The 15,988-nt window shown below is 36.7% G+C and overlaps 1 protein-coding gene across 1 annotated transcript in view; it reads right to left on the minus strand.

The window, feature by feature from the left end:
* Nucleotides 1-3,537: 3,537 nt before the first annotated feature.
* The window catches only part of LOC100617966 (zinc finger protein 345-like), a 28,381-nt gene continuing 15,930 nt past the window's right edge, over nt 3,538-15,988 (minus strand). The window contains exon 5 of the mRNA XM_007492229.3: nt 3,538-9,253. Coding sequence (XP_007492291.2) covers nt 7,405-9,253 — 1,849 coding nt within the window. The 3' untranslated portion in view covers nt 3,538-7,404. The remainder of the gene's footprint in view (nt 9,254-15,988) is intronic.

The raw sequence follows: 15,988 nt of genomic DNA on the forward strand, positions 1-15,988 counted from the left end.
CTCTGATCAGACAGGCTAAAACCTCAGTCGGGTCCAGAGTCCTGACTTCTGAACCTGTGACAAGGGGACTTCCACCAGTCCCACACCAGGAAGCCATACCACATAGCCACATGTGTGTGGCCAGTCAAAGGGTGGAGCTGGTATCAATCAGTTTTCAGGGGGCAGCTGGGTAGCTCAGTGGAGGGAGAGCCAGGCCTAGAGAGGAGAGATACTCGGTTCAAATTTGGCCTCAGGCACTTCCTAGCTGTGTGACCCTGGGCAAGTCATTTAACCCCCATTACCTAGCCCTTATCACTCTTCTGCCTTGGAACCAATACTATACACAGTATTGATTCTAAGATGGAAAGTAAAGGTTTTATTTTAAAAAAGAAAAAATTGGTTTTCAAACAGAGTAAGTGGGTACAATTTATATTAAATTCACACAGGCCAGCCTCTCTGATCTCAAAGAAAGGGGATCCTGTGCTAGAATTGTATCTGTCGTCTTCCTTAAATACTGTTAGTCATTGGGAAGTAATTTTTAGGTTCAAGCTAAGCTAAACTCCTGTTCTTTATTTCTTAATGAGGAAGGAGGACTCCAAGTTTATTATTTGAGACAACTCCCTTCCCACCAAAGGCAGCTTACCAATAAAAAATAGTAAAGAACAGCATTGGATTGGATATGAGGTGTGAGAGAGAATATGTAATTGAAGTTAACACCTACTTTGTGTGAGAAGGGAATTTGTATTTTTGATTTGATCAATCAGAGATTTAGACTTTCTTTCCATTTGTTTTGAATTTAGGTCAATCAGCAACTAGGGAATTGATTCCACAGGCACTGTCCCCCTGGGTGGTGCCAGGCTAATTGAGGAATTGTGATTGGTTCCTGGGGAGTGATGTAAGAGATGTAAGAGAACTAGTGGGGTGTATGGGGTGCTCAGGGAGGGGTAGTATCTCTGGTATGGAGGGCTTGTTGTGCCCTCTTAAGGCAGCTCTCCAGCCTCTGACACCCAGCTCTCACTTGTGGCTCCCAGTAGCTGCTAGCATGCAGCAGCGGCCACACCCCGGGCAACGGCTTTGACAGGCCGGCTAAACCTTGTGAGGGTAGCCATCCGGTCATAGACCCCTGGTAAACCAAGGCTTTGCTCATCCAGCATGTGAAGACTGCTTCGACTGAACAGACGGAAGAAACCAACAACAAGGTTCAACGGCTGAGAGGGCGACGCAGCAAGGCACTGTGGAGTGCTTAGGGCATGTTGGAGCACAAAGGACAACATGGCCATCCAATGCAGCTGAGGAAGTCTCCAGGTGTAACGATTTTTTGTGCCACTGGACCCAGGCTTCCAACGCCGAGAGAGTGGGACTGTCTCTGTGCAACGACGCACAAAGATAATCGTCATCCATTTTCATCTATGGAGGATAGATGAGTGTGCACAAAGACACTTGTACGTGAAGGAGACTTAAGTGGAAAAGTCGTTGCATTTTCTTGTCCTTAGGAATTTCAAGGAATGACTTTCTTTTTAACTGAATTTTGTTAATAAATGAAAGAGACAAGGGTTCTTTTCCTGTAAACTCATTTATCCTGATGTCTGTATGGGGAGGGTTGGATAATTTGATAGATCACCTCTTAATTAGCTATCCACAAATTAAGAATGTCTTGGGATGTTTAAGGGAGGGGCTGAATAATGAGTCCCTAAAACTATTAAGCTACCTGGCCCAATTTCTGTGTCAGTGGTCATTCAAGAGGGCCATAGACCTCTATGTTACTTTGTTATGATGCTGTCCTAACCAATAAACAGATATATATTCAATCAACTGATATTTCTTACTCCTAATCAGTCTCTTGAGATAATTTTAACCAACAGACTATTAATTGGTAATATAGGGCTGAAGTTCAGGAGAAAATCTTGGGTTGGATATAGAGATTTGTGAATTATTATCTGCATAGGGGTGATAATAAACCTAAAGGAATGAATGAGATTACCAAGAGAAGGAACATAGAGGGAGAAGACCCCAGACAGAATCTTGCGGAACACCTACATTTAGTTGGTAACCTCATCCATTCCTGTTGGGGGGGCACTAAATATAGCAAGTAGTAAAAGGTGAATTTAATAACGTCAACTACTCCTGGCTCTTTTTTCCTAAATTTCTGTTGATAGGAAGAAAATCCCAACTCTATGGTCCATTCCATTACTTAGCTAACTGAGATGAGAAGTATGCTCTTTAGCCACTGGATAGTGCTCCAATGACCCATGAATAAGCTTCTCCCTCATCCCAAGTCAACATGTAATAGCAATCCACTGAGCCACCTAGCTGCCCCTGACCTAAAAGAATTTTTACATTTACCTTAATTGCTATGGGCTGGGCCAAGTGATCTCCCTACCAATTAATCTCTTTTGTTGTTGTTCAGTCATTTTTCAATCCTCTCCAACTCTTTATAATCCCAATTGGGGTTTTCTTGGCAGAGATACTGGAGCAGTTTGCCATTTATTTTTAAACCCTTACCTTCCATTTTAGAAAAAATGCTGTGTATTGGTTGCAAGACAGAAGAGCGGTAAGGGCTAGGCAATGGGGGTCAAGTGACTTGCCCAGGGTCATACAGCTAGGAAGTGTCTGAGGCCAGATTTGAACCTAGGCCCTCCCACCTCTAGGATTGGCTCTCAATCCACTGAGTCATCCAGCTGCCTCCTGACCATTTTTTGACTGGTGAATGCTTTGTATTCTTATAAATTCTATATTTTTGAGAAATGAGGCTTTTGTCAGAGACACTGGCTATAAATTTTTTCCCCCAAATTTGTTGTTTCTCTTCTAGTCTTGGTTGAACTGGCTTTTATGCAAAATCTTTTAAGTTTAAGGTAATACAATTATTTATTTCATTTTTTCATCATGTCTTCTGTGTTTTATTTGGTTATAAATTCTTCCTTTATCTAGAAGCCTGGCAGGTAAACTTTTCCATGTTCCCCTAATTCATTTATGGTGCCACTCGTTATTTCTAGATCAAGTATCCATTTTGACTCTTTCCTGGTATATGGGATAAGATTTTGGTCCATGCCTAGTCTCTGTCATACTGCTTTCCAGTTTTTTAGCAGTTTTGTCAAATAGTGAGTTCTTTCCCCCAAAGCATGGATCTTTGGGTTTTCTTTGGGTTTATCAAACACTAAGTTGCTAACGGCATTAACTACCACGAGCACACACTATTTCTTACAGCACAGTAGCATTCCATTCCATTCGTGTACCACGGCTGGTTTAGCCATTCCCCAGTTGATAGACATGCCCTTTGTTCCAAATTCTTTGCTGTCACAAAGCATGTTGCTATAAATATTTTGGTGGATGTGAGAATTTTCTTCTTATCAGTGGCTTCCTTGGAGTCTCTAGAGGGTATGGAGGTACCTCAAAAGGTATGGAGGTTCTAGTCACTTTATTTGCATAATTCCAAATTGCTCTCCAAAATGGTTATGCCATTTCAAAGCTCCACCAAACATGTATTTGTGTGTTTGTTACATATTCTACCTACCTATTATGGCAGATGAATTTTAACAAAAAAGTAAACTGAGGCAATTCTCTGAGCAAGATAACATTTATTAACAGTAATGTGTACAGTTGTGAATAAACGAATCATTGGCTTGATTCCATTTATGCTGGAGACTCTAAGCAAAAGGACAGTCCCTTTTTATAGGTTCTGGGGAGTACAGAACAAAGAACAGATCAGGGTAGATGATATCTTTGGATTGAAGACAACACAGTTACAGAACTGAAGTTCAGGAACAAGCTGATTGCTTGGAAGTTTGGTAATAGCAACTAGGAACAACTCCCTCCCTTTCCCCATGCCTAAGAAGGGCTCATTGTTTGAGTCCAGAATCAAGATAACAAACCAGAAGATGGCTTGGTGTTGTAAAGATAGTGGAGCCAACTCCCTGGGGTTCACAGGAATCCCCCTGAGGTCAGCTGAATTCCTGGAAGCAGGAATAGATCACTGGTTGGCAGGAGAGCTGGACTTTTAAACTTAACCCATTACAAACCAGCTGAATTCCATACCAGCTTCAGACAGAGCCCCATGACGTACCATTATAGAACAAAAGCAGTTAATTGTTCATAGGATCAATAAGAAAATGATACAGAATTCATTCAATCCCATGTGTAATATACACATATCTGTGTGTCATTTCTATATCTTGGCTGCCAAAGCCTTGTCAGACAAATGTGATAGGTTTGGGGGTTTTTCCATTTCCCTTCTTATCCTGGGTGCATTTTGTCTATGCAGAAGCTTCTGAGTTTCCTGTTTAATCAGCTATCCATTTTTCCTGTCATTGCCTTTATCTCTCATTTAAGAATGTATCTCCTAGAAGGCTGTACACAGTAACAGCAACATTGTATGATGAACAATTGTGAATGACTTAGCTATTCTTAGCAATACACTGATCCAAGGCAATACCGTGAGGCTCATGATGAAAAATGCCATCTGTCTAGAGAAGGAACTGCTGGAGTCTGAATCCAGACCAAAGCACTTTTTTTGCTGTTTTTTGTTCATGTTTTCTTCCACAAAAAGACTGATATGGAAAAATGTTTTACATGGTTGCACATGTAGAATCTATTTCAGATTTTTTTTTTTTTACCTTCTCAGTGAGGAAAAAGAAAGGGAAAGAAGGAGAGAATTTGGGTCTCAACATTTTTAAAAACATGAATATTCCAGTCTTGGAAGCTTCCTAACTGTATGATCCTGGGCAAGTCACTTAACCCTCATTGTCTAGCCCTTATCACTATTCTGCCTTGGAATCAATATTTAGTTTTGATTCTAAGACAGAAGGTAAGGGTTTTTAAAAAAAGTGAATATTAAAAATTGTTTTTACATGTAATTGGAGAAAAATAAAATAATTTAAAAAAGAATACACCTACCTATAGCTGTGAGGGGTATATAATGTTTTCTTCTATTTTTAAAAATAGTCTGATACTTATTAATGATTTCCTTATTTTCATAATTTTCATATTTCCTTAGAATGTATTATAGAATATAGTATAAGGCATTGTGTGTGTGTATATATATACACATATATATGATATAGTATAAGGTATGGCATAATTTCTGTGTAGTTTAAAAAAAATCAAATAAGGAGTTTTTTCCTAGGAAATCTGATTTCCATTCTATCAAATCCTGGTTTGTGGAGTTCCACTGTTTCTGATTCTCCCTTGCCTAGTCTGTCTACTAGGCCCTCTCCTTTTGTCCAAAAATAAATGTAGACTCTTATTTTTAAATATGTGTGCATCGATTTGTTTTAAGTTTCTAATTCTTATAAACAATATATTGTTGGATTCTGGTTTCTAATCTGCTCTGTTACACTTTTCTCTTTTATAGGTGAAGTCATCTCATTCATATTCAATTATGATTGTTAACTGTGTATTGTCCATCTAATTCTCTTTTATGAACCCCCTGATATCCTGCTTCCTATTTGAGAATTTGTTTGGTTTATGACCATTTTATCCCATCCCCACTTCTTCTCCCCTCTTATTTCTTTGTTAAGTAAAATGTCTTTTCCTACCCAACTAGGAATGTATTCTTTTCTCCTTTGACCAGGTCAGAGGATGAGGTTCAAGTGTTTCCCACTCTCCCCATCACTACCTTCTTATTTGTAGAAACTTCTTTTTAAGCGATAGTTTCCCCCATCCTTCCTCTCCCCTTTCCTCTTCCTCTAACTTTCCATTCTTTTAATATATCAAGACATAATATCTCCTAAGCCCTCTATGGCCCCTGATGATAGATTTCTATATCTTCTTCCTATATTTTAATGTGATCATTTTATCCTTAAATTTATAGAGAGCAATTTCAGATGGGTAATGAAGCTAAAAGTCTGATAGAAAAGGGTTGAGAAGTGAATGGGGAAGAAATGGAGGTGTTGTATGGACAATTCCAGCCAGGAGTGTGACTGAGGACAGGAGGAGGTGTGGAATGGTAGCTTGACAGGATAGTAGGATATAGAAAGGTTACTTAAAAGGATGGAATAGACTAGGAAGTATTTGTAGCAGAGAATGAAAACCTGAAGATTAAGAAGGAATGATTGCAGGGGGGGCTCTCTGGAGAGCCGGGTCTGCAGTCAGGAGAACCTGGCTTCAAATCTGGCCTCAGACACTTCCTAGCTTTTAGACAAGTCACTTAAACCCAATGGCATAGACCTAACCACTTTTATGCCTTAGAATTGACATTTAGAATTGATAAATTTTTAAAAAGTATGACTTATGAGAGTGAAGTGAGCTTTCTCTGCAGTATAATTCTCTTACATCTACCAAGTTTTCCATGTCTAAAGTTGATTTTGCACTTTTAAATACATACAAAAATACAATATGAATTATCTAGAAGGGGATTTTAGAATAGTGGATAAAGAGCTGGACTTAAAGTCAAGAAGGCATGAGTTCAAGTGTTGCCCTAAAACACTTAGTGGTAACCTCAATAAACAAGTAATTTAACCTCTCTCCTCTAGGCCTTTATTCAGTATATATCTTGTCCATACCTTTTCTACAGGAGGCCTTTTTCATCTTCTCCTCACCCTTCCTCTAGTTAGTACCCTCCATCTGCAATTCTCTTCCATTTAGACTGTATGTATTTCATATGTATAACCTTTTTGCATATTATTTCCTCCCTTATCATATTTCCATGAACTCTTTATATCAGTAATTGCTATATGACAGTTATTCCCCAATCAATTTGTTTTCATTTTTTATTAGTAGTTTTTCTATAAATGTTTTTATAAAATAGAGCCTTTCTGCCTCTAAAATTTTTTATTATTTTATTTCTACATCACACACATTTCCTACTGTATTGCTCTCTTCCCTTTCCAAAAGGTCACATAAAATAAAGCATACCAAAAGATAAAAATGTCTGACATATGCAATGCTTTCCTTCTTTCTCATCTCCTAGTAATATTACCAAACCAAATGGTACTTACTTAAGTGATTTTTAAAAATAGAATTCTAAATGGTTTCCTCAGAATGGCTGGATCAATTCACAGCTCTGCTGACCATGTGTAATGTGCCTGTATTCCTAAAGCTCTTCAAAATCTATCATTTTGTCTTTTGTCATCTTTGCCAATCTTATCGATATGAGATGAAATCTCAGTTGTCTTCTTGTGGGTTTCTCTTATTCGTGATCTGAAACACTCTTTCACATGTCTGATGTTAGTTTGCAAATCTTTTGCAAACACTGTTAACATCTTTCAATCACTATAATAAAAAGGGAAAGAATTTGTTTTTTATCAATTCATTATCAATTTGCTACATCAGTTCATTATTATAAGACTTTTATATCAGATATTTATCAGAGATATTCATTTATAGGATTTCCTGCAATCATCACATACAAAAGGTTTCTATCCAGTATGGATTCTCTTATGTCTAGTAAGAGATACAATTCTTCTAAAGGTTTTCCCACATTCATTACATTCAAAGAGTTTCTCTCCAATGTTTTCTCTTATGTCCATCAAGGTCTTCGCGATGGTGAAAAGATTCCTTGTATTCACTACATTTAAGTGATTTCTCTGCTCTATGAAACCTCTTATGTTTGATAAGATCTCCACACTGATGAAAGGACTTTCCACAGTCACTACATTCAAAGGGCTTCTCTCCACTGTGAATTCTCCTATGGCTGCTAAGGTTTCCATACTGTTTAAAGGATTTCCCACACTCACTACATTTGAAAGGTTTCTCTCCGGTATGAATTCTCTTATGTGTAATAAGAGAGTCACTCCTTCTAAAGTATTTCCCACAGTCATCACATTTGAAAGGTTTCTCTCCAGTGTGAATTCGCTTATGTTTGGTAAGAGATTCACTTCTTCTAAAATATCTCCCACAGTCTTTACATTTAAAGGGTTTCTCTCCAGTATGAATTCTCTTGTGTTTTGTAAGATATTCATTCCTTCTAAAGGATTCTCCACATTCATTACATTTAAAGGGTTTTTCTCCAGTATGAATTTTCTTATGATTATTAAGGGATTCACTCCTCCTAAAGGATTCTCCACATTCATTACATTCAAAGGATTTCTCTCCAGTGTGAATTATCTTATGTCTATTCAAGTGTCCCTGCCCTCTAAAGGATTTCCCACATTCATTACATTTAAAGGGTTTCTCTCCTGTGTGAATTCTGTAATGATGAGTAAGCAGAGTCCTATAGCTAAAGGATTTCCCACATTCACTACATTCAAAGGATTTCTCTCCAGTATGAACTCTTCTATGTTTGTCAAGTTTTTTGCCATGATTAAAGTATTTCCCACACTCACGACATTCAAAGATTTTCTCTTTATGAATTTTCTTGTGTCTGTAAAGGCTTCTATAATGACTAAGGGATTTTCCAAATTCATTACATTCAAAGGATTTCGTTCCAGCATGAATTATTTTATGTCTGTTAAGGTTTCTACAATATTTTCCACACACAATACATTCCAAAGTTTTCTCTCTACTATGAATGCACTTATGTTTGTCAAGGTTTCTGAAATGACAGAAAGATTTTCCACATTCACTACATTCAAAACTTTTCTCTTCAATTTGAAATCTTTTAGATTTAATAAGGGATCTATTCCTTTTATAGGATTTCATACATTCATTACATTTGAAAAATTCCTCTCCAGAATGAATTCTTTGAAATAAAATAAGACTAGATTTACTGCTAAAGGCTCTCCCACATTCATTACACTTAAAAAATTTCTCTGTAGTATGAATTGTAAGGGATAACCTATTGCTGAAGATTTTCCCACACTCATAAGATTCAGATGCTTTTTCTTCATTATATTTTCTATAACACTGCATAAGTTGTGAATGGTAATGGAATGGTTTGCTGAATTTATTATAGTTGCTGAGTTTCTTCTTAGAAAAGAGTCTTTCATGCTTACTTTCATCTGAATGATGTGTAAAGTTCTTTCCATGTGTATCATGTTTGTGTAGACTTTTCTTTCTATAAATTCTTTGTTTTGGAAATGAATCTGACCCCACATGGAATTCTTTCTCAACTACATTACATTTGTTGGCAATAAACTTAGTAGATGTTTTCCTGCAGATGATTATCACTTGCTGGCATTGTTTTTCATTGTTGCTCTGCTGTTGCTCTAATCTAACAGCACATTGCTGGGTTTCTACTAACTTGAAGTCCTTGGGATTCTCCTTGAATCTTTCATTGGATGACTCTCCCACAGAAATGTTCAGTTTTGGAATTTCCTCTGTTGTTTCACAGCTAATCTCTGTATTAAGGTACTCTAAATGAAGGGGGGGGGGGGAGTTTAAATGTTCATCATTCTCTGTGCTAGAAGAAAAAAAAAAGCTGAGACATATTCCAGTCAAAATTCTGTTTTATCTGTCTTGAATAGTTGAAAAGGAGAAGAAGAAGGACTGGTAGGGGAAAAAAGTGGGAGAGGGAAAGAATTAATAGTTAGACAAAAGCAAGAGAGGAATAAAGGAACTAATAAACAAAACTCCAAAGGGGAAAATATTCAAAATAAGAATCAGAGGTGAAGGGAAGAGAGTCAGTGGGTACAGGGCTACCTTGAAAAAAAACTAGATAAAGTAATGGAGGGGGCATAATATGTTCATAGCAAAGAGAGAAAAAATCAGAATGTGAAAGAATGTTCAGCTGTAAAAAGGGGTAGAATGAACAAAATAGCATTATATATTTAGAAGACAGTCTCATGAGAGAAAGCCCAAGGGAAAGTTACTCAAGAAAATTTGGGTTGAGATCAATAGACAGAAAAAACATAAGGAACTAAGAGACAAGGAATTTAATCCCCTGTCCCATTTGAATATTTTGTGCATTTCCTCTTTCTTTGATCTCTTTGGAATACAGGCTTACAAGTGATATTATTGAGCCAAAGAATATGTGAAATTTAGTAACTTTTTGGATATAGTTCTGAATTACTTTTCAGAATGGTTAGAGCAATTTGGAGCCCCATCAACAGTACACCATTGTGCCTATCTTCCTACAGTCCTTCCAACAATTGTCATTTTCCTTTTTGTCATCTTTTCTGATGTAATGAATATGAAGTAGAACCACAGTTATATCAATTTGCATTTCTCAATTAGTGATTTGGAGTGTTTTCCTCATGTTTGTTAATAGCATAGATTTCTTTTTTTTTTAGAACTATCTTTCAAATCCTTTGACCATTTATTTACTGGGGCATGGCAGTCACTCTTATGTTTGAATCAATTCCCTTATATATCTTGGATATCAGATTTTTATCAGAGAAACTTGCTATACAGATTTTTCTCCCCAAGTTAACTCTCTTCTAATTTTAAATGCATTTGATTCTTTTGGGCAAAACCTTTTCAGTTTTGTGTAACCAAAAAATTTTTGGTCCTAAATTCTTCTCCTATCCATACTGGTAAGAGGGATTTTCTTTCTTATTTCCTTGGGGCAGTTAGGTGATATAGTAGATAGAGCATCAGATCTGGAATCAGGAAGACCTGAGTTTAAATCTGACCTTAGACACTTATTAGCTGTGACTCTGGGCAAGCCTCTGCCTCAGTATCTTCATCGGTTAAATGGGTTTAACAGTAACAACTACCTCCCACAGTTGTATAACAAATGAGATAAGGTAATTTGTAAAGCACTTAGCAAGGTTCCTGGCACATAGTAAATGTATATGACAACAACAAAAAGAAAAACTTTTTTATGTTATTTTTTTTTAATCTAGGTTATTTATCCATTTGCAACTTTTTATGATCTATAGTATGAAAATTTGGTAATTTCTAACAGATTGTTTTTCCATTTTCCTAGCACTTTATTTTAAAAACCTTACTTTCCATCTTGGAATTAATACTGTATAAGGGTTCTAAGGCAAAAGAGTGGTAAGGGCTAGGAAATGGGATTAAGTGTTTGAGGTCAGATTTCAAACCAGGACCTCCCATTTCTAGGCCTGGCTCGAAGTCCACTGAGCTACCTAGCTGCCCCCTTCCCAGCACTTTTTGATGAATTTGGGGTACTCATCCTACTATTTTGGATCTTTGGGTTATTGAACCCTATTATTATGTTCTTTTGCTTCTTCTGTATGCTGTTTATCTAACTTGCTCCACTGGTCAATTGTTGATTCTTTTAACTGATACTAAAGAATTTTGAGGAATACTACTCTATGGAATTGTTTAAGATATGTCCTTGCTAAGTGTCCCACTTTTTTCCTGTTATTTCCTTTGAGGATTTTGACCTTTTGCTCTTTCAGATCAATACAGTACTGTCTAAGAAATAGAGTGGTTGATTGGTGGAATAGATGAGGTACACAAATAACCAGTAGTAAATGACTGAAGTAATGAAGTGTTTGATAAACCCAAAGATCCCCGCTTTTGGAACAAGAACTCATTATCTGACAAAAATTGCTGGGAAACTGGAAAATAGCAGGGCGGAAACTAGGCACAGACCAACATTTCATACTATATAACCAAAATAAGGCCAACATGAGTACATGATTTAGACATAAAGGATGATACGATAAGCAAATCAGGAGAACATGGAACAGTTTATCTGTCAGATCTATAGGAAAGGGAAGGATTTATGACCAAATAAGAGATAGCAAGCATTATGGGATATAAAATGGATAATTTTGATTACATTAAATTAAAAAAGGGTTGCACAAGGAAAACCAATGCAACCAAGGTTAAAAGAGATGCAGAAAGCTAAGGCAAAAAATGATAGTAAGTGTTTCTGATAAAGGCCTCATTTCCCAAATACAAAGAGAATCTAGTCAAATTGTTAAGAAGTCATTCCCTCAGCTGATAAATGATCAAAGGATATGAACAGTTTTCAGAAAAAGAAATCAAATCTATCTATAGACATATAAAAATGCTCTAAGGTGGGCAGCTGGGTGGTTGGTTCAGTGAATTGAGAACCAGGCCTAGAGATGGAAGGTCCTGGGTTCCAATCTGACCTCAGACTCTTCCTAGCTGTGTGACCCTGGGCAAGTCACTTGACTCCCATTGCCTAGCCACTCTTCTGCTTTGGAACCAATACACAGTATTGATTCCAAGATGGAAGGTAAGAGCTTAAAAAAAAATGCTCTAAGTAACGACTGATTAGAGAAATAAATATCAAAACAACTCTAAGGAACCATCTCATACCTATCAGATTGGCTAATATGACAAGAAAGGAAAATGATAAATGTTGAAGGGGATGTGGCAAAATTAGGATGCTAATGTATTGTTGGTGAAATTATGAGCTGATTTAACCATTTTGGAAGTCAATTTGGAACAATGCCCAAAGAGCTATAAAACTACACTCTGATCTGATTTTTTTTAAAGAGATAAAAGGGTCTCTTTATACCAAAAATATTTATAGTAGCTCTTTTTGTGGTGGCAAAGAATTGGAAAAGGAGGGGATGTCCATAAATTGGGGAATGGCTGAACAAGTTGTAGTATATGATTGTGAGGGAATACCAGTATTCCCTCAGGGATGATGAGCACAGGATGATTTCAGAAAAACACAGAAAGACCTACATGAACTGATTCAGAGTGAAGTGAGCAGAATCTGGAAAACATTATACACAAAACAACAATAATGCACAATAAACAACTGCGATTTGCTTAGCTATTCTCAGCAATACAATAATACAAGACAATTCTGAGGGACTCATGATGAAAAAATACCAGAGAAAGAATTGCTGGAGTCTGAATGCATATCCAAGGGTACTATTTTTTACTTTATTTTCTTTATGCTTTTTTATCTTTGTCTTCTTCCACAACATGACCAATATGAAAATATGTTTTCACACGTACGATCTATATCAAATTACTTACCATCTTGGGGAGGAGAAAAGAGAAGAAGGGAGAGAGAATTTGGAATTCAAAATTTTAGAGAAATAAAGTTAAAAATTGTTTTTACATGGAATTGAGAAAAAATAAAACATTAAAAGAGTGGAAAAGATCAGGAAAGTATTCAATCATCAGTCTAGGAGCTAGATTTCACTGTGGAATCTGTCCAAAGCCAAACAGTGAGAAATGCCAAGCAACCTGTTTGATAAGCTCAGTAATAGCAGAAATAGCAACTCTTCCATCCATTGGCCATGCTGCTTTTGGAAGAGAATTTGGGTGAATGCTATGAGGAAACTTCATTAAGTCTGAATCCATCTTCCCTAGTGACCAAGAGGGAAAGAGTATCCCCAGGTGTTGAAGGAAATTTTTCCCTTTTACAAAATGGAAATTTCAAAACACTTTCCAAAAGTATTTACATTCTTACTGTATTTTCAAAACAAAAATCCCTTTCTAACAGGTGATTGATGTTAATTGATGTTGGTTCATTAGACCAGGGGCACTAATTATTTGCAGCTAACCATGGAACACACATGTTCCCCACAGCAAAAAAGGATCTTCAGCCTCATCATCATCAAAGAAAGACACCACCAACCCCATAGGGATATCTCTAGATCCAATGTAGTTAGTCTCACTTTTAAAGAGAAAAGTCAGAGTTTTGCTACCTGGGGGCTCTGTTTGGGATAAAATTGGGCCCTTGTAATTTGCAGGGACCATCAGGAGAGATTCAACCAAGGGACTAAAACCTTACTTACTGGATACCTTTGTTTTCAGGATCTACTAGAGGGAAACTGGCCATTTCCCCTCTCTTCATTGTACGATACAATGATTAAATATCATTATCTTTTTTCTTACATTGTCTGATTGCAAAGAGGTAAATTTAGGTTCCCTATAAGGAACATCTAAACTAATGATTAGAGCTCTCTAGAAAGGAATACCTGACTTAGGAGACAATGGATTCTTACCTCCACAAGATTTTAAGAAAAGGTTGGGTGGCCACCTGTCAAGTATGTGATAGTAGAGATTCCTTTTCAGGTAAAGATTATACTAGAAAGAAAGTTAGCTCCTTGAGAGCAGGGACTTCTTCATTTTTGTCTTTGTATCCTTGATACCTACCATAAGGCTACATACATAGTAGGCATTTCATAAATATTTTCTCACTCACTTATAACCATTAAGGTTCATGTTATTGCTGGAATTTTGTTATTTAATGTAATTATATAATGTAATAATAGATTTTGAAATGATATATGAAAAATTTAGAGAAATATGGAAAACATTTTATGAAATGAGACATGGTGAAATGTGAAAATGGGATGAACTCTCCCCTGCCCATTTTTAATCACCAGAAGTATATACACCCCATTTATCTGATTCATCACCCACTATTGCACACCACATGTGGGTCACAGATGTCCCCCACTCAAGTGTAAGTGGGGTGTATACGCTTGTTACAAGGGAATCACTTTAAAAGACTGATATATATTAATTTAAGGTCGCCAAGGAATCAGCTATGTAATTCCTAAATGAAAAACTCAAGTCAGCCGTCAGCCTTTTTTGGAGTTTAATTACAATAGGAGCAAGAAAGGAATTAGAGATATATATATAGAGAGAGAAAGGAATAGGGCTTAAATACCCCTTCTGTTTAGGCTGGGCCAAAAGGCCCAAGCCCTTAGATAGCTGGGGCAAAGAAAACAGATCAGTCCCTATTACTCACGTGTCCAAAATGGAGAAACAGTCTCAGAGGCCCCCACCTTCAGCTTCCTTCAGAGCAAGCTTCCTCAGAGCCCAGGAACCACACCGACCAAAAACTCAATCCTCCCCCTAGTCTCCAGACCCTCCTATCTTTAAGGACCCCATCTAAGTTGCCTCCCCTCAGTCCTCACATCTACCAATCACTCTTCATCAATTTCCCTGTCAATGGAGGCTCTCGCTTAACCCAGGACCGCCCAGAGGTTTCTGGCTTTTGCACATGTCTGTTGAAGGTCATATTTTCAAATGATTAAATCTATACTCCTTTGCTACAGCCCTTTCTAAATCCTGTTAACTTGAGTATGGTAGAGATTGGAATAATTAAATTTTGATCTAGGCTGCAGCCCTTACTCAATCCTATTAGGACTGAATAGGGTGGAGTATCTCCATTGTATCAATTCTAAAATCAAATCAAGACTCAAAGAAATTCCTGTTCTATGCTTAAGCATAGGTCAAAGTCCTTTCCATTGTTCAGCAAAGGGTTTCTGTCCTAAAGTAATCTTAAGAAGGGAAGAGAAGGAACCTCCCATGCCAATGGAGTTCCCATTCCAATAGACTATCAGTAAGAAATTTTCCAAGTATGAAATATCCCAATGGTGAAATTTCCAACATTTATAAGTCTAAGGAAATTTGAGGTTTACAATCCCCCCTGATGATCATTGGGAGACTAGTCTCCCCATTGATCATTTAACATAATCATTTTGTAGTTCTAAATTCACTTCTAACTAAAGATATACACAATATTCAATTTCTAAGAGAAATTAGAATAGTGAGAGGAAATAGAAAAGAAAAGAAAGCAAAACCAATGTTTGCTAGGCGCATTGACAGAAAACCAAATTAGGGGCAGTCCCTTTTGGCATAAATGTTACAATAAATGTTCAATCAAAAGTTCAGTCCAATCAATCACATCCAAAGTTCATTCTTGATCTTCTTGATGAAGTGTAGGTTTTTGGCATCTTTCTGCAACAGTTCATTCTCTGGATATAAAAGTTTCAAGCTTCTTTCTTGAAGATCTTTTCTCGAACAAAATCAAAATCTTTGAAAATTTTTTATAACAGTAAAATCTTAAACAAAAGTCTTGGATTTTTATAAAAATAAAATCTCAAACAAAAAAATTCAAAAATTCTTAGATTTTAAATTAAAATACAATCCCCCCTGAAGTAAGTATTTTAAAAAAAATATATATCAAGTTTAGCTCAGAATGCAATGTTCAGTTATGGGGGTGTATGTGTCAATTATCAAAAGAATAGAAAAATAATCAAAAACATAAGAAAATTTCAAAATAGACCTTGTATAGGTCCAGTTTAAAGTAATTTCTATCCCACAAGTATGTAGGACAGAATGCAGTAATATTTCACTTAGCCATTTGTAGCCAAGACTACAGGAAGTTGCCATAATATAAGAAGAAAAGAATTAGAATTCTATTTTGATGGGGAAATGTCATTCCCTTGTCTGATTTTTTTTCCTTCAGAGATATAGGGAGCCAGCATGATAGTCA

Source organism: Monodelphis domestica, chromosome 4 (genome assembly GCF_027887165.1).
Source record: "Monodelphis domestica isolate mMonDom1 chromosome 4, mMonDom1.pri, whole genome shotgun sequence".
Classification (NCBI taxonomy): Eukaryota; Metazoa; Chordata; class Mammalia; order Didelphimorphia; family Didelphidae; genus Monodelphis; species Monodelphis domestica.